This window comes from Vulpes vulpes, chromosome 15 (assembly GCF_048418805.1).
Source record: "Vulpes vulpes isolate BD-2025 chromosome 15, VulVul3, whole genome shotgun sequence".
NCBI lineage: Eukaryota > Metazoa > Chordata > Mammalia > Carnivora > Canidae > Vulpes > Vulpes vulpes.
Window position 1 is genome coordinate 85,358,520 of NC_132794.1, and position 26,676 is coordinate 85,385,195.

The 26,676-nt window shown below is 39.6% G+C and overlaps 1 protein-coding gene across 3 annotated transcripts in view; it reads left to right on the forward strand.

Annotated features, from left to right (window-relative positions):
* LGI1 (leucine rich glioma inactivated 1) overlaps positions 1 to 26,676 on the forward strand; it is a 40,252-nt gene continuing 13,576 nt past the window's right edge. The window contains exons 1-4 of one of the 3 annotated variants that reach the window (XM_025990853.2): positions 1 to 1,025; positions 1,420 to 1,491; positions 20,681 to 20,752; positions 20,853 to 20,924. In XM_025990853.2, the coding sequence (XP_025846638.1) occupies positions 811 to 1,025; positions 1,420 to 1,491; positions 20,681 to 20,752; positions 20,853 to 20,924 (431 nt within the window). In that variant the 5' untranslated portion in view covers positions 1 to 810. The remainder of the gene's footprint in view (positions 1,026 to 1,419; positions 1,492 to 20,680; positions 20,753 to 20,852; positions 20,925 to 26,676) is intronic. The other 2 variants (XM_025990869.2, XM_025990862.2) reach the window with 2 other exon arrangements.

Here is a 26,676-nt window from a genome sequence, read left to right on the forward strand (position 1 = left end):
AATGAAGAGGGTGGATTATGCACAGAGGCAGTCTACATTCCCATTTCCTCCCTCATCACGGAAGGAGGAGATGGCTTACACATGGGGGGAGGGGGGATGAAAAGCAATAATTCCTAAGAGTTGGTCAGTGTCAGAAAAGTATTTACTCACATTCATTCCCTGCAAGTCACCTTCTCCATGTGCTCCTATTTGTCTTTCAACGATGGCACCGGTCAGGTGGATTCAGCACGAAATACCAAGGTTTTAGCCAAAAATGCTGCAGAGGGAGAGTTTCATTTAACTTCATTTTTCCAGCCGGGGCTGGCTCAGAAGCGAGTTTTTCTGACTCGGTCCTTTGCTACATGCACAGCAAATTCCCAGAGGTTCCTGAGACTGCCGAGACCTGACACAAGATGCCTGCTCCCACCCGCCCGCCCACCCACTCACTAATAGGACATAAAGCGCTCCTATTTTGGGTAACAATTAAAGGGCCTCCCGGTGCAAGGCAAAGGGCTGTTTATTTGCTGTTACATCACTTCACTTTGCCTTCGAAGGCTGGTCTGCGCGGCGTTCTCGTGGTGATGCAAGTCGGCTCTCTCCTCCAGCACTTGGGTCCCTCCCATCGCCAGCACCTCACAGGTCTCTTCCCGAGCAGTGCGTTGCTGGAGCCAAGAGCAGCTCACGAATCAGCTGCAGGTCCCCGTTTTGAAAAGCAGAGATACAGAGGCAGAGGAAAAGGGTGGACTCCTGTGTGACCTGGTCTCAGAGCAAGACAATCACCAGCTGAATTCCAGAAGCCCTGTTCATGTTCGGGGATATTTTTTCGACTGCATGGAATCAGAGAGAAGCCAAAGGATGGGAAATGCCTGCATCCCCCTGAAAAGAATTGCTTATTTCCTATGTCTCTTATCTGCGCTTTTGCTGACTGAGGGGAAGAAACCAGCGAAGCCAAAATGCCCTGCCGTGTGTACTTGTACCAAAGATAATGCTTTATGTGAGAATGCCAGATCCATTCCACGCACCGTTCCTCCTGATGTTATCTCATTGTAAGGCCCGTAAGCATTTTGATATCTAATTTACGATTTAAAAATTCCAGCTGATGTATTTGGGGCTTTGTATGTATCAGTAGGAGGGCATGGAGAGAGAGATTCCTCTTGCGTGCTTGGCCATTTGACAGTGCTAACATTTTGCTGCATTTGGAAATTTTGATTTTGATTAGCTGCTATGGAACATGCTTAGATGCCCCCCACCCCTGACCATTATTATGAGAAACCTGTAGCAGATTCATCTCTCCTACTTCATCTGGGAAGGAACAGTATCGTACTTCATAAAATAGTGTCGAAATAGTGACTGTTTTGCTGAACCAGATTAACATAAGGTTTGTTCTGTGTGTGTGTCTCTTTGTGTACGTCTGTTTGTTTTTTGTTTGTTTTCTTTCAGATCCTTTGTGAGATCTGGTTTTACTGAAATCTCAGAAGGGAGTTTTTTATTCACACCATCGCTGCAGCTCTTGTGAGAAATATTTATATCATGACTATTTTTAATATAGCATATATTTGGATAAGCCCTCTAGTAAAACGACCTCAATATTAATTTTGTCAAATGTGATTGTATTTCTGGAAAGAAAAAGATGATTAGTAAAGTCAGAGGTAGCTGGGTTTGTTTGCGACTTGACATGGGCAGTGCAGGTTGATTCTTGCAATGGTAAATTTGCTAACCTGTAATGCTGTCTACTTTAATGGCTATTTATGAAGTTGTTGGAATGTTTGCAACAATGATCCCCATTCCATGCCACTATTTTACTTTCATTTTTGACTTGGGAACTTTGCTTATTTTGCCCTGGAGTTTTTGAATTAGTCGATACAGAACCCTGCATAACATATGCGCTCAAGATGTTGTCTCCCGGGGATCTGGGGCAGGCTGCTACTCTGTATGATTTACCATGTGGGGAAAAACAAATCCGGGTTCTTTCTAGGTAACTCCTTAATATATTAACTCTCGTGAGGCTGTTTTCTGATCTCCCATAATTTATAACTAGTCCCCTTACAAGGAGGGAAAGAAAATATTAATATAGGATAGTGCAAAGGATTAGTCTTTGCTGTGTGTTTTGAGTTAGCCACGAGGGAACCACATATTCCAGCTATGTCTCAAAATAGTCAAAAAACAATATTTAACTAAGAAATCAGATTTCTCCACAGGCACAATATCACATGTATAATTTGTTCTGATGTGTAATGTTTGGCCATTGGAGTGCTAGTTCTTAGAGCTGGACCACGTGAGGGTCAAGAAGTTCCCCCCTCCAGGACTCAGGTGTCAGGCGACAGATTAGAGTTGTAGTGACGTGGTTCCAGGAGGAAATTAGCCAATTGTTGATCAACTGAGCTTTCATTATCTGAACTGCATGATTCAGGACCCAAGTTTTTTACTTGCTTATTTTTTGTTTGGGGTTTTTTGGTTGGTTGTAGTTTGTTTTGTTTTTGTTTTTGTTTTTTTGCCCTAATTGGCCATTTTGGCTGTTCGAGGTTATATATACAGAGACAAACAGCACGGTTTGAAATTGGAGAGACCTGTGTAAATCTATCCTCACCACTCACTAGAAACTAGACATGGAAACTTGTGCAAATGACTAAGTCTCTCTGAGCCTCAGTCTCCTCATCTGTAAAATGGAGGTGATAGTACATTGAAGGGTTGTTTTCAGAGATAAATAAGATTTAAGTAGATAAAATGCTTGGTGTCAGATATGACAAATGGTTACACATTTTATGAAAGATAGGTTTTTAATTTGTACGTAAAGCTGAAAAGCTAAAAACAAATTCTATTAAGTCTATTAATCTGTTGTTTTATCTGTATGAAATTCCAAAACTGGCCTATTTCATTGAAATCACAAACCTGACCAGGTGTCCAGACATTATGTAATAATGTTGGCTAATGTCCTTCTACTAGCTAATGTCTGGGGGTGATATACAGTTGAGTAGAATATTCTTAAGGGATTGATCTTATTGAGGGCTAGTGGTATGATTAGGGGAATTGTTAGCACATCAAACAAATCCAAAAAAGAGTCTTTAGCACATAAAGAGGCAAAGTCTCCAATGCTGCGATCCTTCCGCAGCATAAAAATTGGTTGTATCTGGAAAAGTGATAACTGTGCTTATGTTGTCCACTTATTAAATAAACAAATGGCTCATTTAAAAGGCAACCTTTTCAGGAGCTAAGGCACTTCTTTCTCCCCAGGATAGTTAAATAGATGAGTCCTTAAAATTCAAGGAGAGGCATCAGTCAATACATACTAATATTCCAACAGTAAGTAGACGTTAGCTGTGACAGAAAACCTGGCTTGAGCAACACCCAGTCAGTTAGAACACGTCTACTTGGTTTGTTTGTTGTTTTTTTTTTTACAGTGATGGACCAGCCTCACAAGCGCAGATGCTGGACAGTGGTATAGGAATAGTTACCGGCTGCTGCGGGGTAATGTGATTACACGTATTTAGAATCACAGAGGGAAGCCAAGGAACTGGTTTTAAATAGCCCACACGGAGTGTGTGCCATGCCCCTGTGTCCCATGCTCTGAGTTCCTATGGAACATTCCAGCCTTTATTTCTAAAAGCAGTTCAGGTTTCAGAAATAACAAAAGGGCGAGTAATTCTTGCCCTGTTTGTCCTTGCTTAACTCACATTGGCTAACCTCAACATGCAGATTTGTGCCGGAGCAGATCTTATGCAAAAGTGTCAGGTGTCAAAGTTTGTCTCCGATCTCAGCACCTTGTTTCCTAATGATTTTGTTTCCCATTCTTCCTGCCCAATGGTCTTTGCTTCCTCCTTCTCCTGAGGAGAGGGTCTAATAAGCTCATTTTCATTGAGAAGGAAATAAATCATAAGACTCCAAACATGAATTGTGCCATAATCATAACATTGATGGGAATAGATGGTTCACAGATGAAAAGAGTTCTTCTGTGGGGCAGGGCCATCCAGTGCCCTGAAAACCCCACATGGGCTGCCAACCCCCACCCCCTGGCACATGAAGATGAAGGGGTCTGAATTTGCCTTTGCCTGACTTTTGCCGTGAGATGAGGCCTGGATCACACCAGCCATTTCTTGTGGTTTGCAATGAATTCTAATAGCATTTGTGACCATGGATTACCAAACTGACCTGTCAAATCCTGTGAAGAGATAAACTTCAGACTTGATCCTGCTTGTTTGATGTGCAAAGGCAGTTGGTTTCTTGCTCTGTTGTTGGAAAGGGAAAAGAAATGACCCATTACCACCATCCATGCTGACAATCTGATGATTTTGTTATGGCCCCAAATGCTTTTTCAGACCTTCTGCAGAAGCATGATGAGAAGTACTTTTTGAAATGTCAGCCTGGGGTACTGAGGAAAACAGACGCAGTGCCTCCTTAAGTTACATTCAGTGTTTTGGGAGAAAAGATCCTGGTAGGCCGTGGCTGACGTGTGTCAGAGAGCAAAAAGAACAAAAGCCCACACTCTGTAGAGAGGAGAGGAAGAAAAAGAATTATCTAGTAAAAATTCATCAAATCAGTTGTACAAAAAACTTTTTTAAAGATTTTATTTATTTATTCATGAGAGACACACAGAGAGAAGGCAGAGACACAGGCAGAGGGAGGAGTAGGCTCCCTGCAGGGAGCCCAATGTGGGACTTGATCTTGGAACTCCAGAATCCCGCCCTGAGCTGAAGGCAGACGCTCAACCGCTGAGCCACCCAGGTGTCCCTAGCTGTACAAAATGTTTAAAAAATATCTTATTTCTGGTTTTAAGCAGCCACAATAACAAAACTTTGCCCGAGCAAATGCAATTTCATTCATGTTTTCCATAGAGCCAGGTGTGAAACATAACCAATGAGAATGATTATTCATTTGGGTTTGCTTTTAGCAGTGGGGAACTATGCTTGTAATGAATGCAATTTACAGAAATGTGTTTTCACACATTAAAACCCTGTTCTTCTCAACTACAGACTGAAATCCCCAATAATAAAAGCTCTTTGCAGAAGTAAAATTCTAACTGAATAGTATAAAACGTGGCCACATTGCCATTTGTTCATAAAATTTTTAATAAACGAAATCCCTCTGACTCTTGCAAGACTTCTATTTGCAGGGAATAAATTACAGGGTTGATTTTTGTATAGTGCTCAAAAAAAAAATTCCATGTATATAAGAACTCAGTGTTGTCAGAAGAAAATTCTCTTTAATCCAGTAATATTTGATTTTGTTTGAAGCAATAGAATTGATCCTTCTGGGGGAAAAAAATCACTATTTAATAATCCACAATCAAGACACAAGTACATAGTTCATAAGAAGTAAAAAATTAAAAAAGGAAAAAGCAAATACCATGAACAAGATAAATAATGAGTTCATCTTTATGAAGGTTTTATCATGTAGTCCCTCAAAATATTATTTGTCCAGGAAAAAAATATCCATGGCCTATCTCACCTTTCCAGTGATCAACCCCTTTCTCAAATTCCTCCTCATATTACAAACATAAGAAAAATGTAGCACTCTTTAATGACTACTCAAGCCAGACCTAAAAGCTAAGAGGGCTGCTAGAGGAATTATTAGCTAATTATGGGTGAGCATGTTTTGGTTTGTGGCCAGCTAATGCCCCCTACAATAGAACAAGGAGTAAAGATTTCAGTCAACAACTAGATTGTTTTGTCTAAAATTTGCCTAATGACCCCTAGCTCTGATTTTTAAACTTTTTAATTACTTAATTGTTGTGACTGCAAATTAACCCTATACAACCAATGTTTTCTCTGAAAGTGTATTTCATCTTCTCAATTATTTAAGCAAGAAATAAGAGTTACAGCCACATCTCCTTCACTGTCCACTTGCAACCAGACAACTCCTCTCTCAAACAGGATGAGAACCTGCCACCTCGTCTTCACCCCAAGGCCATGGCCCTAATTGAAGCTGCAATCAGTGATTCATGGGTTGCTGTGGGAACTTCTGTATTGGGTGCCCATCATACCTATCTCCATTAGTGTTACCTTCCTAAAACACAGATCTCATCATGTCACTCTTGTGCTTGGAAATTTTTAGTGATTCCCCAGAAACAGAAAAGGTCTGAATGCCTGAGTTGGTATTAATAGAATTTGCTTATTTGACCGGGGTCATCTCTCATAATATTGACACCATGCACAAACACACACACACCCATGTACACACAAACACCCCCTAAACCCTAGCCATAACAAACTGAAGTACCTTATTCCCTGACCTCTGTTCTTTCAAACTCTATAGACTTTTTAGATATCTCTAATTCTTCCTGTCACTAGAGCTATTTGTGTTTCTATCTGCCCCATGTCTCTGGACGTCATGGAGGGTTATCAATAGCCAAGGTCCTAGAAAAGAGCTGGGATGTTGCAAGCCTAGACTAGCATATATTTGTTGAATTCAATCCATAGTTTCACAAATTTTATATTAAAGAGTCTTGCTTTTCTATCAGTAGATAATCACATTCTTTTTAACGTTTGGTGTACCCTATCAGATTTCACATGAACTAACTGCGTGGAGGTCTAGAAAGTGAACTAAACCAAAAAAATGCGAAAAGAGTCTGTTCAGTCTCAGAATAAACATATTGTTCACCGACTCAGCTACCTCCTGCATACTGGCATTTTATGTTGGGAATCATCTTCCTTCCTTCCCTAGGAACGAAGGACTAACCCAACAAAGAGAGTCGTGGTTGGGTGGTACTCCCTCAAACCAAAGAGAAGCTCCCCAATCTGTCCTAGGGACCCAGGTAACCTAGAAAGTGTGAGACAGTACACAACAGGGCATCATGGGGGGAGCCCCCGGGTCTACGGCTCCAGTTCCTGGAGGACTCGGACCCTCCCTCCTGAAGGCCTGAATTTCAAACTGAATTTGGATGGGTCAGGCAGAGTCTAGTCAGGCAACTACCTTGCCTTTGGGACCAGAACAAAATAGTAGAGGGCAGACTGAGAGGCACGGGCACATCCTCTTCCCCAGGAGAGGCCAGGGAAAAATGGCAGTTTGCATGGCAAACACCTCCCTCTTCTTCAGTGCCTCTTCACGCTCTTGCTGCCTTTTCCCTCACCTCTTCACACCCATTTCTGGGCTGTCCCAATCCCCTCTTCTGTATCATGTGTATTGCTTGTACACATAAATTATACTTTAAAAAAAAAAAAGGAAAAAATCATGGTGCTATGATGTCAAACTTCTTCAACAGAGATTTCTAGTGTACCAGAATTAAAAAGGCAAAGCATAGGGCAGCATGGGTGGCTTAGCGGTTTAGCATCACCTTCAGCCCAGGACCTGATCCTGGAGTCCCACGTCGGGCTTCCTGCATGGAGCCTGCTTCTCCCTCTCTCTGTGTCTCTGCCTCTCTCTCTCTCTCTCTCTCTCTCATAAATAAATAAATAAAATCTTAAAAAAAAAAAAAAAAGGCAAAGCATCCAAAGTGTTACTTAGACCCTTTGCCTAACACCCTTCTATCCCGCTTGGACTTCCTTCGGCCTTTGACATATAAAAAAATCATATTTGAAAAAAAAATCATATTTGCCTCCCAGGTTCTCTATTGACTCTGGAGGTTGACGAGCATCAAGTGTGTGAAGGGTGAAATTCCCCTTTATCCAGTCTGACAAGACATCCAAAGGGAAATGTTGGGTAAGCAGTATTAAGATAAAAAAAAAATCACTAACCAAAAGGTAATTTCATTTTAGACTTATTTATATTTGCTTAGCTAAAAGTAGGTATTCATCGTAGTGTGGCAAGCAGTAACAAAATGAAAGGAGCAAAAGACTCCCATTTCAGTAAAAACATTTGGGGACTTTACTGTGCAACGGGCATAGCATTGGGCTTTGTGAGGGACACAAAGATGACTATCATCTCTGTCTCCCTCCCTGCCCTGATATGGCAGCTCCAAGCTGCCAGTGATCCCTAAAAAGGTAAATTATAATTGCCTGCATTTGAACGGATCATAAGGTAGTCTCTTTTTAAATTTTTTTTATCATAATGTAGTCTTGATAGACTTTCTCATTTTGTCTGAAATGATATTCAGTTGATTGGTGATGATAGGACTTTTGCCAACTGTTGAGATATAGGCTACGAAATGATTACAGGAGCTTTATGTTGACAGCTGTGATATGAAAATGGCTAACCCTGGAAAGCTGGCAATGTGGCAAATAGCAAAGGACACAGGTTTTGTGGTCAAATAAACATGGGCTCCATCACCACTCTGCTGCTTAGTAGTTCTATGATTTGAGGCAAGTTGAATCAAGCCTCATTATCTGCATCTGAAAAATGGGGAACAACCATGGTACCTATTGCACAGGATTACAGTAAGGATTAAACGAAGCAATAAATATAAAGTGCTTGGCACAGTTCCTGTAACTCAATAATAAACGTTAGTTTTTATTACAGTTTTTTGAAAATCAGTTTAATTTGACCGACCACAATATCTGATTAGCATCTGATTGTATGGGCTGGGTTTGCTTATGATCCTAGATTCAAAATGTTGTGGTTCTACCCATAGGTGTCCATCAGAACCTGATAAGAAATCTTTCCTTGAAATACTTCTCACAGAAAACATGAACCATTTACCTTTCTGGGGTAGAAGACTGAGAAGAAGCAGAATCCTCTCACTTCTTCCTCATGAAAAAACAACTGGCACCACATTTTGTAAAACATGATTTTGTTCAAAATTATTAACACTGACCAGTCTTCAGATGAGTGGTTCTGTGGTAGGATGAAAAGAGGTCTGAACTAGAAGACATGAGTTTCAAATCCATTTCAACCACTAATGGGCTTTCTGAACTTGGGTTGGTCACAAAATATCCCTGGGCCTCAGATTGTATATGTATAAAATACCAAAGATAGTTAATTTATGGTTCTCAAACTCAAATGCCAATAGGGGTTGGGTAACAGGGTAAATAAAAGAAGCAGTGGGATATAAGACAATAGGCAGTGGTAGTGACTGAGGTAAATCAGAGAAGACATACTTTGCCTAAAAATGACATCCTCAGCTCCAGCTGGTTATTGCTGATAAGAATATGGTACATGAATATGGAGCCATATTTTCCTAATTTTTAGGAGAAGGCAAAAATCTGGAAGCAGATCTTAAAAAGGATAAAAACCAAACAAAACATAAGTTGACATTTTGAGATGGATATATTTAATTAACTAAGGTGTCTTCCTGGCTTAAAAAGGTTCTATTCTATTCTATTCTATTCTATTCTATTCTATTCTACAGATAGAGTTACTTTAAATTAATACAATATAGAAAGTGGTCTTGTTAAAGAAATAGAATTTATTAGATCAATTTTAACAAACCAGTAAATAGGATTATTAGATGAAAGAGCCTCATAATATGGAATTGGCTATCATAAAGTCATTATTAAAATAATAATGTGATTCTCAATTTTCCAAGTAGAACCCTTGGGATTTACCAAGACCTCTTCATGGTGGATGATGATAAAACAGTATTTCATTATCCCTTCCAAGGGCAGGGACTGGAAAGAAATTGTGCCCATTTACATGGCAAGATGGCAGGTGTTTGCCTATGTAAAATGTGATTAAAGAGCAATGAGTCCTTAAAAAAAAGTAAACAGACTAGAGTTTATATGTACAAATAACTCTGGAATCAATATAGAATTCCTGTGGTAGGTCATGGATTCCTCCTAACTATGCTTCCATAGCTAAACATATCTAGATCCTTCTTTGAGAACTGTCTTCACTGCCAGTTTACAAGCCATGCAGTAAAACCAGGCAGTTTTGTTAGGAGGCTTTTGTCATTTTTGTATTGCCTGATACTAAGCACTTTATAGATCTCATTTTTTACTTCATCATCACAGTAACCCTATGAGGGTGTATAATTACTTCCATCCCTCAGATGAAACACAGAGTCATAGAAGGGTTTTAGGTAATCTCCTCAATGACACACTCCTCCTAAGTGGCACATCTGGGGCTTAACCCCACATCCTCATTTCTAACTACTTCTATCTACTTCCTCTTGAACATGAATCACAGGACTTGACTTTGCATAGTTCCGTTCCCAAAATCCAACCCCCTCTCAAAGGGACAGCCTTTGCCATTAATGAGGGTATTCAGGGGAATGTGTCCTGATTCCTGGAGACAATTAATGAGAAGGAGTTTCAAAAGCCCTTTGAAAGAGTGGTAGCATTACTGGCAAGAACATCTCGTTTCCCTAGGATTCAACTCTAATTTGTATGTGTAAGCTCTGGTCTCCTTGCTTGAAAAAAAAAAAAGAGAGAGAGAGAGGAAAATAGCAAGCAAAAAAGAACTTATATACTTTAACGTTATGCCTCAGACCAATGTTTTCTAAATTTGTGTCCTGTGGAACAGTTATCCTGAAAGAAACGGGTCTGTGCTCCAAAAAAATTTGAGAAACTGCACATTTTATCCCTACCTTGGCTACTCACAAAGCACTTTGGCTTAAAAAAGCCTCTGGAATTATTTTATGTCATTTCACTTTTCTTAACATCTCATAGGATATTGGGAATCTATGCCTTTGGTACTCATATTATTTATTAGCTTAATTATTTATACCTCACCTCTTCTAGAAAAGCTTGCTAGCAGTGCTTAGGCAGGTACAAAGAATTCCATCTTAAAGGAAACACTAAAATATCTATCTCCATATAAGGAGTTAATTCAATTTTGTTAGTGTGAGTGTGATATCTGGGAGCATGCCTCCCTCTCACAGTGTCTACCTAGTCGAGCAGCTTGGCACACATAGCTTCTTTGAGGACCTCCCAGTGGATGCTCCTTCTTTCTAAGGAAGTAGATTACCACTTGCAGCATATTCAACAGGAAAAATGCCCCTGAGCTTACATTTACACTTTCACTATTTTTGTTTGGAGCATGTTCCCTCACAGCCATTTCCCAAATGCCTAATCCAGCATTTACCTGGGTCTGTTCCATGGTATATTCAGTTTACATAAAGCTCAATGAAAAAGCCCATGATCAATAAGATTGGGAAACTGCGTATTTCATACCCTTTTGAAGAGTCTCAATTTATTTAAGGATAAAAAGATTAATGTAATTTAAAACCTTACTTATCTTTACTTATGTACTTTCCCCAGATTTATCTGTTTTTTGTTCATGTAAAACCTCTCAACCCTATGAAAGCCTTAATTCCAGGGAATATACTCTGGGAACTATCGGGCAAGGCTGTTCTAGATTTGCGGCAAACACTGGGCAAATCTGATGGGACAAAAAAGAAGCAGCATGGCCTTCTTTTTTGAAAGCCCATGACCATTACTAGTCAAAGCACAGAATCCTAGCTTTGCCAATTTCAAGTTTCAAATTACTTTGCCTCTCTCACCTTGATTTTCTTCATATTTTAAGAGGATATAAAACCTAAATTACAGTGTTTATTTTAAGATTAAAATGAGTTCATAGATGGCAAACTGCTGAAGATGAGACTGGGCACAGTGTAGGCATTCCATAAAATTTAAGTCCCTTCTCCTTGGTGCTTCAGGACCAGAGCGATACAGACTGAATTTATAAACAACATCAGAAGGGTGGGCTGTTGACTAGTTATACCAATTCCTAGACTAGTTATGCCAACTCCTAGAAAGTTTGACTGTCCTGGTGTAAGAGTTAATAGACTATAAAAGCAAAGAGATAGATCCATGCTCCGATATTTGCTAGTATGCATGCCAAGAATACTCCCAAGGGGATCCCTGCAAATTTAAAACCTACATTCTAATCCCGGCCTGCTGTTGATAAAAGATGTATGTGACCTTGGGTAAATCACTTAACTTCTGCAGACCTCAGTTTCCTCACCTGTAAAAAGAGGAATTGAACTATATATCTCTCTGGATTGCCCCTCACCCCCCACCAGATTTATGTGAAGCTAAAGTAGGGTTATTTCCTACTTTCCTATTTAGGTGGTAGTGTGCTTAAGGATCAGCTGAATTTCATTGAAAATGTTTTTCAAAGATGAGAGGCCAAAAAAACTCCACAAAACAAAAAACTGACATAATGTGCTCACGTGTGATGCTTCCCATTTTAATGCTTTCCTATCTTAAAAGCATATTTTTAAATATGCAAATGTAAATTATTCACATGGCACATACCCTTAGAATTGTGCATTTAACTAAGGTGAATCATCAGCCTATTATTAATTATCATTCAACCAGCCCTAGTCTTTTAGATAAAGGAGAATATTAATATCTAAAGGGGCTGACTCATTTCAGCACAGTAAGCTCTAAACAAGTTGTCAAACCCCTCCCACTGTTCCCCTAACTAGCTCATCTATCAGCCCATGGCCTATATGGCTTGATCTCTTATTTACCTGTATATGCATATATATATACATCACATATTTGCCTGCATTTGTGCAGTTTTGTGTTTATACACACTACCCATGGCTGCCTAATTCCCTGTACAATGCCCATAACAATTCTCTGGGACAGATGACAATCTCACTAGATCTCAATTTCCCTATTAGCAGTAAAACTAAGGTTCTTCACTATATCTAATGGCTATTCCAGCTCTGATGTTTTATGTCTATGCTCTTTACTTAGATAGTCTTTGGCAGAAGCATTGGGGATATGTTCATATACATTATCTCATGTAATTCTTAAAATCTCCCAGGAAGTCTTGTTGCTATCATAATTCCTATCTTGACAGATGATGAAACAGATTCACCTACTTTATGTACCATGTACATAGTAAGTGCCAGTTACAAACTTAGAAACCAGATTCTCCCTTCTATATCTGATCAATGCCATCTCCAAGTGCCAAACAAGCAAACAAGTATGGGCTGCCCACTCTTTTCTTCTTCATCCAGAGTAGTCCTCACTGAGAGGAGAGTGTATGGGAGATTCCCCTAAATCATCTCCCCTCCATAGCCAAGAGAATCTGCTTTGGGCTAGAAGACACCATGCAGACCACTCATGGGTCAATGACAATTCTGATGGTGATTGAGATGTCACAAGTGACTAGAGGAAGTATGTAGAAGTGTCATTAGAGCTAGAGATCCCTGGCACATGACCAGATGAGCAGTCTGGTTTGAGACAAAGGGAGATTTTCTCAGGAGGGTTACTCCTGCCATTCAGCTCTCTGCAGACCTGCCTTCACACCACTACCTGCTCCCCATGCAGAGCCCATGCTTAGTCTTTCGTGAATGAAGCCCACAATGCTACAAGCATAGACTCATACATATTTCAAGCTAGAAACGACCTAAAAAAATCATCTTGTTTAGCCCCCTCATTTGATAAATGTCTTAAGGCCATACAAAGGATCTACAACCAATTCATGGGAATTAAGACCCAAGCTTCCTGATTCCCCCTTCACTGTGCTGGAAAAGTGAGGAACCAGGGCAGGAAACTACTTCAGCAGCCCATCAGCCTCAGGCTCATTGACACATGGGCCTGCCCAGTCCTTTTGCTCTTGGACTCCCATTTCCGGCTTCTTGGCTGGGCATTGGGCAACCTGAAATTTGACCTTCCACTGTAGCTAGATTTGCATTCTCTAATCTGCTCATTTCTTTACTTCTCTGTTGCCACCTCAGTTTCCCTCAGGACTCTGAGCTCCGCACTAACGTTGTTGCCCACTTCTTTGCTCCTTTTGTACTAAATGCTCTGGTCCTAGCTTTTCAGTTCAACTGGGAACCCCCTAACAACTTCATGGCCTTGGTGTTAATTTATTGCTTGTGAAGACATGTGACCCACCCATCTAGGTAGTTAGATGTAGGCACCAGAAAGAGGGAGTAGAGCTCGAGGTGAGCAGATATTTTTCAAATATCATCCTCTGTTCCCAATGCAATATTAATAATAAAATAATGAAAGCTTAAAAAAAAACTATCATTGGAGCACCTGGGTGGCTCAGTTGGTTAAGCATCTGCCTTCAACTCAGGTCATGATCTCAGGATTGTGGGATCGAGCCCCATGTTGGGCTCCCTGCTCAGCGGCAAGCCTGCTTCTCCCTCTCCCACTACCCCTCCCCCTGCTTGTGTTTTTTTTTTCTCTCTCTCTCTCTCCCCCTCTCTGTATGTTAAATAAATAAATAAAATTAAAAACAAAAACAAAAATAGAAAACAACCTATCATTGACAGGAATTATAAGACTATTATTCTAAATGCTTGTGGAAATCAAATATACAATTTAAAAAGATTATTACCTTTCAAAACTCACTGGATGCCTTATTTGAGAGTAAAGTCATATTTCTAAATACTTTCATTTTAAATCAGAAAGAATAAAAATATATGAATTGAGCACTAAACTCAATATCCTAAGAAAATAAGTATCAGATAAAATAATAAATTAGGAAGCAGTAGGAATAATAAATAAATCCAAGATTTGATTCTTGGAAAAACCCAATAAAATAGTAGACATTTGAAGGAAGCATTACTCATAAGTGGGGAAAGCATCAATTATTCAACAAAAGATTTTAAGTAAATTTGAGTATTTAGGAAAGAATCGAGGCAGTATCTCACCTCACATTAAACATCAAAGTCCCAAATGGATCAAGGAGTCAATTGTTTTAAAAAAAGTTTTAAGGAGGTAGTTGTAGGCACTATTTCATTGATCTTTATACAGAAAAGAGCATTTTTAAGAATAAAAGCAAAGGAAGAATATACAATATTTTGTTAAAAATGTAAATTTCTATATGTTAAAAATCATGAATGAAAAGACAAATCATAATTTATAAGGAAAACCCCCATCAAATAAAGATAAGAAAGGAATAAGTACTGTTCTGTTTTGTTTTGTTTTTTTAAAGATTTCATTTATTTATTCATGAGAGACACAGAGAGAAAGGCAGAGACACAGGCAGAGGGAGAAGCAGGCTCCCTGTGGGGAGCCTGATGTGGGACTTGATCCCAGGACCCCAGGGTCCTGGGCCGAAGGCAGACACTCAACCACTGAGCCACCAAGGTGCACCAGTAATGTTCTTAATATATAGAAAATGCTCAGAAAGCAACAAAAATGGTCAAAGGATGATTTCATAGAAAAAGAAACAAAAATTATAATTCTAAAAAAATTTGTAATTCTAAATGTTGATGAGGATGTGGTAATAAAATAGGTAAAAGTATTTGTATATGAGAATGGTTATAGTAGTGTTTATAATAATAAAAATTGGAATAAAAAATAAATAAAAATAAAAATTGGAATCAACAATAAAAAGTTATACAAAACTTAATCATCTGTTAAAATAATATTATCGAGGGGCACCTGGGTGGCTCAGTGGTTGAGCATCTGCCTTCAGCCCATGGCATGATCCCAGGGTCCTGGGCTCGAGTCCCACATCAGGCTCCCCACAGGGAGCCTGCTTCTCCCTCTGCCTATGTCTCTGCCCCTCTCTGCATCTCTCTGCATCTCTCATCAATAAATAAATAAAATCCTTAAAAAATAAAATTATATTATTGAAAATTGTCATGAGAAATTTTTCATGAAAAAATAAGTACATGAAAAGGACAGAAAAACATAACAGTTTTAACCCAATTTTATAAATATATATGTGTATATCTCATATATGTATCGTGTACGCATATCAATATCTTTGTGTAGTATGATTATGCAATCTTTATTTTTTCCTTTAAGCCTTTCTGTGTTTTTGCAGAATTTCTATAATAAGCATATTCATGTGCAAAACACACCAAAGTGCATTAAAAATTTTTAAAGTCTTTACTTGAAAAAAAATACAGGTTTCAATGATCTTAATGTCACTTTGAGACTACTTAAATTGATCTAGTTCCTTTAAAAAGGGGGTTATTATCTAATTAGATTTCTTAGATCCTTATGAGCTGAGCAGTGTTGTTAAGATTGTCTACCAGAATGTAGATCTTAAGTTATAATGTGATCCTATACTGAGATTTGCCAATAGGGCATTGGACAAGGTGTCTTGGGTGTGCCAATAGGGCACTGGACAAGGATTCTTGGGCCTCGTGACCTTAAGCAAAGCTGTTAACAGCCCTCTGAGCCTCAGTTTCCTCCTATCAAGCAGATATTAACACCTCCTCTACCACTTTCACAGAGTTTTTCCAAAGACCAAATAAAATAATCCAGCAGGAGCCCATGAAATATAGGCTATTATGAAGGCAACAACCATCCTTTAAAGAATGAACTATTGCCTGCCTGGAATTAACAGTTGGTATGTACAGTCTTCCTAAATCTCCTTCTTGTAAGGAAACATATACTCTCTTGGTTGCAGAGGGGAAAAAAAAGTTCATTCCTCCTATTGTCCCTTTTCTTACTGAATTTGTGAGGGTGCTAATTAAAAGATATAAGTGCATCACCTTTGGGGCTGAAGTACAGATAGATCATTGCACATCCCTGTGTTCACCTCCACCAAAATGCTAGGGGTAAATGCCTGGTGGAAATGGCAGAGACCTCACAGGTTCCCACAGGACCAAAGGTAAAGGGCAAACTCTACACTGTCTGCACAAATCCACCGGATGATTGCTTGGCAAGGCTATGGGATTCAGATCTCTGATTTGTGGCTCAGAATAACAAGTTCATTCATATAGTACATTGGTCTCCACCAACCCTTCCATGATGCTGCTATTGTGAAGATGGTTGTCAAATCTGAGTCACATTATTGCAGACTCTTACTGCATATAGTTTTGGGGACGGGACAGTCCACAGCACCTCTATATCCCAGAGCCACTGCTTCAACCAGACTTGCTGCAAAAAGCAGACTGCTTTCTCAGCTGCCACAGGTAATGGGGAGGGAGGGTAGTGCAACTGACGTGGAAGGAAAGTCAAGCTGCATGTAAGAGTCACCTGGGGAACTTTTGAATATCCCCATGCCTAAGCCACACTCCACATGTAGAATTTAACTCCTCAGGGTTAGAACTGGGTATCAGTATTTTTAAAGCTTCTCAGGTCATTCCAAGTGCAACCAAGATTGAGAAGCAGTGGTTTAGGCATCTCCCCTGCTCCAACATTCACATTCCCTTCCCTTTTCAAGTCCTCTTCCACATTCTGCTCTCTCTTGAGTGTGCCTTGCACATGCTTTGCCTGCCATGGAACTAACTCAACCCCGAGGCATCCTTTCTCCTTTGGCTCTTCTGCTGGCTGGTTCCATTTCTGCTGATCCCAAATCCCCAGGAAGAGATACCCCGACTCACCTTTCTGAACTAGGGTATTTGGGCCTTGGGAAGCTTTATGGTATCATACAGATTATTTTACATTATGGTATCATACAGAGTATTTTCACTGCCCACCTCAGGATCTGGATTCACCTCTGGATGAAGACCTGAGCCCTTCTTGCCCTAATAACCTGTGGAAAGGGACAGAGGTCATGTGCTATGAAACATGGCCAACCTTGGTCCTCTCCAGGTCTGTCGTATGCAAAGATGGTATGGGAGTGGCACAGTTTCCTTTTAACAAGAGCCGTGGGATTCTTGGCTCAATAACAAATCAGTATTGAAATCAAACATATTTCCAAGAAGCTCATAAAAACCAAAGATCAGGGGATCCCTGGGTGGCGCAGCGGTTTGGCGCCTGCCTTTGGCCCAGGGCGCGATCCTGGAGACCCGGGATCGAATCCCACGTCAGGCTCCCGGTGCATGGAGCCTGCTTCTCTCCCTGCCTGTGTCTCTGCCTCTCTCTCTCTATCATGAATAAATAAATAAAATCTTTAAAAAAAAAAAAAAACCAAAGATCATTGTTTTGCCCTCTTTATAGAATATGATTTTTAGTCTTTTTAAGTACACATAGGACAATAAAATACCCTGCTCAACTATTTTTATCGTGTATGTATAATTTTATACATCTTTGTCCACAGAATCCTTGTCCATAGGAAACTAAAATTGAATTTAGAATCAAAAGAATAAGATATTCATTATTACCTTAACCAGAGGGATTTTTTAAAAGTTCTTATTAAGAAATTTTTTATTGAAATATAATATACATAATGAAAAGTGCACATATCCTAAGGGTTTATCTCAATGATTTTTAAGACAACTTTTTTAGAGCAATTTTTAGGTTTAGAGCAAAATTGAGGAGAAGGCACAGAGATGGCCCATATACCCCCTACCCTCCCACATACATAGCCTCCACCGTTACCAGCATCCCCCACCAGAGTGGGGACATCTGTTACAGTCGATGACCTACATTATCGCCCAGGGTCCCTAGTTTACACTATTAACTCTTGGTGTTGTGCATTCTACAAGTTTAGACAAATGTCTAATGACATGTACCCATCATTATGGTATCATACAGAGTATTTTCACTGCCCTAAAATTCCTCTGGGCTCTGTCTAGTCATTCCTTCCTCCCCACCACCATGATTTTTTATAAAGTGAACACCTTTGTAACCAGCATCCAGGTCAAGAAACTGAGCACAATCATTACCCCAAAGCCTCCTTTTGTGCTCCCTTCCAGTCACTACCCATTGAGGGTAACAAGTATAGATGAGTTTTACTGTTTTGTTTTGTTTTGTTTTGTTTTACTTTATATAAATGAAATCACATAAGACATACTTTATTGTGTTCTGGCTTCTTTCTCTCAACTTAGGTTTGTGAGATTCATTCATATTTTTGCATGTAGTTTCAGCTTTAGCCAGAGATTTTGATCCTTGAAATCTGGTTCAACAAGCATTATTTAACCAGGAACTATGCTCAGGGCTGGGGACACAAAGGCAAACAAGGGTAAGCCCTTGCTATAAAGAACATTCAATCTAGTAATGTAGTAATGACAAGAATTGAATGTAAAGTGAATTCCTTTTGGTTTAACAAATATTTGTTCAGTGTCCACTATGGGACAGGCAGTATCACAGGTGCTAGGGATAAGCAATGAACAAGCAGATACAAATTCTAGTGGAAATTCTCTGTTTTATTTCCCTGACATGTGTGGGCAAGTTCTGCCTACTAATATCCATTTCCTGCTCTGTTGCGCATCTGCTTTCAACATAAGGGGGACTAGTACTGAAAGCTATTTCTTCTGGCGACTTGGGTATACAGTTTTGAAATCGCTGGTCCAACCATGAGGCAGCTTGTGAACCAGTGAGCACGAGAGGTATTTCTCTGTATCTATTTTGCCTTATTCTATTCTCTCCATCCCTGATACTGCCTGTACAGAATGAAACAAAAATCTGAAACTTAAGGAAGGCTTTGGATGTTAGCTTACCTTGGAGTAAAGATGGGAAATCTTATTGCTTTCCCAAACCCTGTAGTAAGAAGAAACAGTGGCCAAAGTTGGACTGAAATAATAAATCTTTGAATTTGTTTTAATAGCTACAAGTATCTAATATGTATCATTACTCATTAATGTTGACATTTCAGAGCCTAGTGAATGATTTGAGTATAAAGCTATGACGGAGGAGGAGGGATAGAGAATCCAACATCACTCCAGAATTGATAGCTTAAGAAGAAATGGAACAGATCATCTAATTTTATTTGTTTGGTTTGTGTTTTACCTCATTTTTATGGAAAATGTCAAGCATATATCAAAGTGGAGATAATAGCAAAATTCACTTCCATGTATCCATCTTTTACCTTCAAAGATTATCAATCATGCTCAATTCATCTCTAATCCACTGCTTTCTCCTCCCCTGATTATTTGGAAGAAATCCCAGATATCAATAAGTTATTCATAAATGTTCAGAAAGTGAGGTCTCTTAGTTTTAATCTCCTTAGTTTATCAGCACAGAGAGGCAAAGTCACCAACGTGGTTAGTAGCAATTATTTTTAATTCCTAGACTTCAAAAGTCAAAACGGTTACTAACAGAGAATATTGGACTTTACATAGTGCAGTTAAACGGCATGTATGAGACATGAATTGTCAAGTTATGTCAAACATCTGGTCTGATCCATGACCATGGTCACATATTGGATAATAGTTATTTATAAGTGGAATAAGAGGCTCCCCACACAAGAACCTTAATATGTAGACTGAACATCACTTGAATCCACTATAAATTTGTCATCAGTACATTTACAATCTTATTTTTAGCTTGTATCAACATTTTATCTAATGAATTTCATAAATTAATACTCTAAAAAAACAAAACAAAAAAAACCAACTCTGTATTATTTGGCCTACAATCACGTCTTTTAAATCTCCCATTCAGAGAGTGGCAACTTTTCCAAACTGTTCAACATGACGTTGGGACTGCTAGTTGATGTTCCTTTTCATCAATAATTTCAAAACAAATTCTTGTGGATTTTGAAATTGCAAATAAATGTGTCCAAGTGAAACTGTTCTTTTCAACGAGTTAGTAATAAAATGGGTCTAAGACCTTTCCTAAACTGCATTGTTTCCCGTCTTCAGCCTGTTCTATTTTCGAAGGTTAGTTGATGTTCATTGAGCCAGTGTCAATAGCTTATCTACTATGAGATATCAAAGCACAACTAGGCTTTGATGGAGATACTTTTCCAGGGTTTCCAGGCTTAATACCCTGAGTTACCATTGTTTGAAGATAGAATGTTCCAGTAGTTTCTAGAGCAAGAGGGAAAGATTCTGTTAGTGTCTTTGTTGTGAAAATGTGCAAAATGTTGCTTTGGCTGCTTTGACTGTCATACTTGTCCAATTGTATCTCAAAATGTTACCCAAGGTATGTGACATCCATCACTGTGAGAAATGGGACATAAAGCCTCTCCCAATGTGTATTTGATGAGGAAATAATTGGGGGTAAAAAAAAAGCTGCAAAGATTACCTAAATAAATAACACTGTAAAAGGCAGATACCCAGTCATTTTTTCATATACAACTCTCACTCATTTCCCTGTCAGGTTAACCATTTTCATTGTGTACTTTTTCTGGGCAGATTATTCACATCGAACTCCTTTGATGTGATCAGTGATGATGCTTTTATTGGTCTTCCACATCTAGAGTATTTGTAAGTAAAGAAACTTTTTTTTTTTTTGACATAATGATTCAGGACAAGTGTTCTCAGTTTCCTACAGCTGTCTGACAACAAATATTATAACCCATTGCAGATTCATAGAAAACAACAACATCAAGTCCATTTCAAGACATACTTTCCGGGGACTAAAGTCTTTAATTCACCTGTAAGTATGAATGTTGCTCTTACTTTTTAAGCGTATTAAGGGCCAATGCAGTTTGATAATCTGTGGTTCAAATGCCCACTTCATAGGTAGCCCATGAAAATTTAAGAATGATTTATCCCCATGCACATGTGCCATATATCTCCCAGTCATCAGCCAGTGTGGGTTCAGGAAATTGATTACTATTGATATGATTAGCCAAATCCAACCATAATTAGGAAAACAACCTAATGCAGGAAAGTTGTGTGACTGAAATAACTTTTTTATCATCTACATCATTACTCCCTTCATGGGTAATTATGGGTTGACTATATACCTTAATTTGATATGTGCTGTTTTTCTTTTTCTGTGTAAGCCCTGACTTTATATACATTTAGACATATACTATAAACACCAGCTATGTTTACACAATATCTGAACAATTTGTTTATAAATTAAATATTTAATTATTCAATGAACGACTAGCGCTACAATAGTTGTTCTTAACAGGAGATAATTGTGCCTCTTAGGGAACATTCATCAATATCTAGAGACAAGTTTAGTTGTCAGAACTCAGTGCTGTAACTGATATCTGGTGGGTAGAGGACAGCGATGCTCTCCTAAAAACCCTGCAATATACAAGACAGCCCCCACAAAAATGGAATCTGCACCCTGAAATGGCATAGTGCTGAGGCTGGGAAGCCCTGAAAAACATGAACCAAATAACTTATTTCTCCTAGCCTCTCTCACCTCCTACACACACACACACACACACATACACACACACACACACACACACACACTTTGAAGGAAGCTAGAGGGCATGGGAAGAAAAGGCACTAAGATTTATTAAGTGCCTACTATTAGGTCAGTCAATTTGCTTTACTTGGATTTTCATTTAATCCTCTCAACAATCCTGCCAGATAGACACAATAATCCCCATTTTAGAAATGAGAAAACAGAGACCTGGAGGAGATATATGACGAGTGAGCTGAATAGTTATGGGATTATAACATCAATTCAACAGTTGAACTGCAAGGGCTACTCATTCATTCAAGAGTATTTTTCAAGTGCCTAATATGTGTCTCATTAATATTAAGACATAGATGCAGGAGATCCCGATGTCATTCTGTTAACTTTTACATGTCCCTCATAATACCTCACTGACAATTGTTCTAAGCCTCAGAATGCAGCAGGGAACAAGGCAGACAAAAATACTTGCCTTTTGAATCTACATTCTAGTATGTCCACATAGCCATTACACTTCCTCTCACCGAACTTGTCTCAACTGCTGTTTGGATTTGCAGTAGTGGGGCACTGATGGGCAGATGTATTATGCTCAAATCATTAGGTTCTTCAAGTCTTCTATAAAAAGTCATTATAATAAAAAATATTTGCTATGCTATGCTACATGTCAATGATGTAACACAATGCAAAAATAGCTGTGTATGGTATAAACATTATGCCATTTTGTCAGAGAGCCAAACACTGACAAACCCCATTGTTTAGAAAATAATTAAAAAAAAAAAACAGAAACAAATATATGAAAGGGGAAATGGGAGTCATCACCTCAACTTGAGAGATGCTTAATTCACATAAATCCCATTCAACATAGCTTCTGTGTGATGCTCAGCATCATAAAGTGCTGAAGGAAAGATGTAAAATCCAGGTGCCCTCTCTGGGAACTCGGGATATAAGCCTTGCTGTTCCCATTGGTCCATTCAGGTGTATCTTCTCTCCAGTGTAAAGGATTACCTGACACGGAAGAAAAAGAGGAAGGAAGGAAGAAAGGATGGAAGAGAGGAAAAAAGGATAGACAAAAGAGTTAAAGGAGAGAGGGAGAAAGGAAGGAAAGAAGGGGAAGAGAAAACAGAAGGAAAGAGGGGAGCAATGGGGAGCAAGGGAGAATGAAAAAAATTTATGTAACACACTAATGAAAAATATCTATTTTGTTTAACTGGAGCCTATTAGGTCCATCAAATGAAATGGGAATTGAAATTTGTGTCATAATGAGGCCTCTTATCACAAGGAGACACTAGTATAGCATGTGCTTAGTATCCAGACATTTTCAAGCTCAAGGGAACACCAAAGTCAGTCTTCAAAGAGAGAAGCATGAATCTAAAAGGTCAGACAGTGAAAGGGAAGTCTAACCCTCTGACCAGATGCTAGAGGTGGGAAGAAAGTGTTAGGAGGGAACAGGTTAAAGTTAATTGAGTGAATATGACCCTTAGGTCTCTTGCATCTTTATCTAACAGTTAGGTTGACTCATATGGCATTGCCAGTATTAGACTGTTTTTGATCTACAAAAATGCAACGCCATATGGTTCATCCTAAATAGTCTCTAGGAAGTGCCACACAAAGATGAATAAGATCCAGTTCCAACCTGGAGGAGCTCAGTCTGACAAGAGGAATTAGACAAACAAATATTTTCTCACTGAGTGCCTTTGTCCCCAAGTTATGTTCTCCTTTCTAATTATGCTATTCAAGATGTATTTCCTCCTTCCTCCCTCCCTCCTTCGCTCCCTTCCTTCTTTTTTTTTTTTTTCCTTTCCTTTCTTCCTTTCAAGGAGAGATGGGTAGGGAGGATTTGAAACTCAAATGTCCCTCTGACTGCTCACTACATCAAATTAATTTTCCATTATTTACCACCTATAAATAAATCTGACATTTGTTTGAGCCATTAGTTTTCTTTCTAGGATTTTAGGCTTTAAATGCACTTTCTTCCACCTCAGACCAACTCTACCCAATCAAAGGGAAACACTGGAGGAAAAGTTTACAAAGCTCTTTCAGATTCTTGACCTCATGATAGTTTCCTGGTGACCTTACAAAATAGTGCTTAGCACACTACCCCTGGTTGACAGATGAGAACATGGAGGTGTACCCTGCATTTAAGCTGCTCCCCATCTAGTAGTAGTAAAGGCAGAAGTTTCTTGGGTTCATTAATGGGATGTCTCATGCCCTCTCCATTGTGTCAGTCATAGCAGGACCAGAAAGCTTTGACTGAGCTGCCTGGATCCTTCCACAAGACATGGTCTCAGGAGCAAATATGACTAGAGAAGAAGATCATGAAGACAGGGGCCCTAACTTTGCTTTTAGACTCCAAATGCAAATAGTTGTATTCAGACATATACTTTTAGATCCAACTGGTTCCCACTCTGGCTTAACATTGCACCTACCTGAGCATTTTTACAAATTCCATTAGTTCCTAAGGAAGCAACAAACTTATCTCACTTTCAAATGCATCTATCTCAGGAGACTTAACTTCTAAAAAGAGATTTATAGACAACTTGAAAGTTACTATATATACCCCTTCCCTCTCAAGCTAGCTTTCAGAAAAGGGAAAATTCCTTACATTTCAGTCCTTACAATGCCAGTCAAATCCTGGGACCCTCTATCTTATTACTTTATTCTGAGTTACTGTCCCAATGTTATACGTGTTTAACTTTAATGTTTGAATAGTTCATATTTTTCAACAAGGTTTGAATTTTTCTGATGAAATCAGAGTGAAAATGCATTAAAAATAGCTTATGGCCAGTGATGACCAAAATCTCTAAACATGATGTATTGGTTTCTGTTAACTCCAGATTTTTTAGTAGTGATTTCCTTTGGTATCACATATGTATCACTGTGACGAAGGCCCAATAGAAGCAGGACTGTTGGCATGCATGTATAAAAATATTTGGGGAAAATTGTCATCAATCTATATGTGTTGTGGAGCACCTGCTGATTCCTCAGCACTGGGGGGTGGGGGGTGCAAGAGATATATACAGTAGTCCCCAAACTCAGGATGCCTGTGTGTCCCCAGTCAGTCAGGTAGGATGTCTTCATTTCAGCCTTCACAATGACATGTATATAAAGAGGCAGTGCAGTGTAGTGGCTGACAGTGACCTCTGCCACTGGACTGTCCAGGTTCAAAGCCTGAACATCTGTGGGATATCAGGTCACTTAGCTTCACTGTGCCTCAGATTTCTCATGTGTAAAATGGGAGTGATAATAATCTGTAAAAACAGGGACAGGAGATAATAAGGTATGTAGGAGTACCTGGCTCCTAAGGTTGTCCTAAGATCAAATGAGTTAATCAATGCAAGATGCTTAGAACAGAACCTGGTATGCAGTAAATACCATTATGTAGGAATAAACTAACACTTGCTGCCTAACCTCTGTTGGTCCTGGATCAGGATTCCAAATGCTGCAGTTTTTATCCACTTTAAGCATTTTGTATGAAATTAAAATAACTGCACTTGAAACACCGCAAAATCAGTGAGACACCGACTCAAGCTGAGAATCTGCACTGCAGGGAGGCTGGGAGCACCCCAGATGGCTGTGGGCGCTGCTTTCTTAGCAGTGGAGCCCAGTGGCACTGAAACAAACGTGCTATCTGAGCCAGTCTGGTCTGCCTTAAAGAGAAGACTTTCCAGTAGATTCCATAGTCATAATCAGAGGTTTTCTCAGGTAAACCAGGATGACACCAAAGTGGAGAGAATGGTCATCCCCTCTGTTGGGAAGGAAAGACTGCCTGCCAATGGGAATGCTTGAAACTTCTCGTCTAGTTTCAAGGCAACTAGATGTTCGGTTGGGCAGTTTCTGGTATCTTAAGGAATGTTTCTTAGGCTGGCTTTGAATCACCAGGAAATGGTGCTTAGTTGAAGGCACACTTTAGAGAGCCTCCACACTGCTTTGGAATGATTGCCACACGGAGGTGAAAAGGAGGAGGAGGGCACATTGTGAGCAGCAGGTCCATGTGATGTGGGGGTGGGTGGCAAGGGCAGTTCCCAGGGTTTGCACTTTCTTCCCAACTCAGTGTCTTGGTACAAGGGGTCTAAGAGAAGCATCCTCTACTCTTTTCTTTGTCTAGATTGCCGTCCTTCCTCTCCTCCACTCCAGCCTGCCCCATTCATTCATTACTTTCAAAGTATCTACTGAGGGCTTACTTTGTGCCAATCACTAAGAATACAGTGGTAAGAAGAGCATCCTTCCAGTACTCACAGCAGAATCAACCTAGAAAAAAATTAACATCGATGAAATATGTCCTCGAACTTTCATCACCTTGTCTTCACTAACCTCCTGATCAGTTCTATCTGTGCCCCTCCCACCCTCCCCCACCCTGCCCTGCCCTACTCAGACATTCCAGTGCCATCCTATTCTGTATAAAAACTCACTGACTCAAAACTACGTGGCTTAAAGTGTTGCCTCTCCTCATATCATTTCATGATTTTTAAAGATGAAGCCATAGACTTTCATGGTGAAAAGCATAAAGATGTAATTTCAGAACTAGAATAGAACTTGCAAATAATTCTGACCAAGTGACCATTTACTTTATACAAAAGAAGACAGCCAGGACTCAAACCCAGATATGCCATTCCTGGACTACGTCATTTCCACCCCACTCCCCTGCCCAATCCAAGGAGTCATGAAGAGGGCAGACAGGCAGAGGGTCAGCATGGACAGTCACCAGGATTTCCTTCAGTCATACCACACTGAACATCTTTTCCTGACAACTCTGGTGGCCACCTCTGTCTCCTTGCCTCTCTCTCCATCAGCCTTCTAATTTGTTTTTCTCTTATTCCTAATGATACTTGTATTTAGTTTTAAAATCCAGCACTGATTTGGCCCTTGCTCACCTAACAGACTTTCAAAGAGGAAGGAGGACACCCCCCCCCCCCCAATTCATGCTCACACTCTTTCATGCCATCTTACTCTGGACCAGAAGGGGAGAGAAGAAAGTCTCTAGACCTTGAGGACCAGTAGCACGTCTCTCTGCAATCACTTGCTTTCC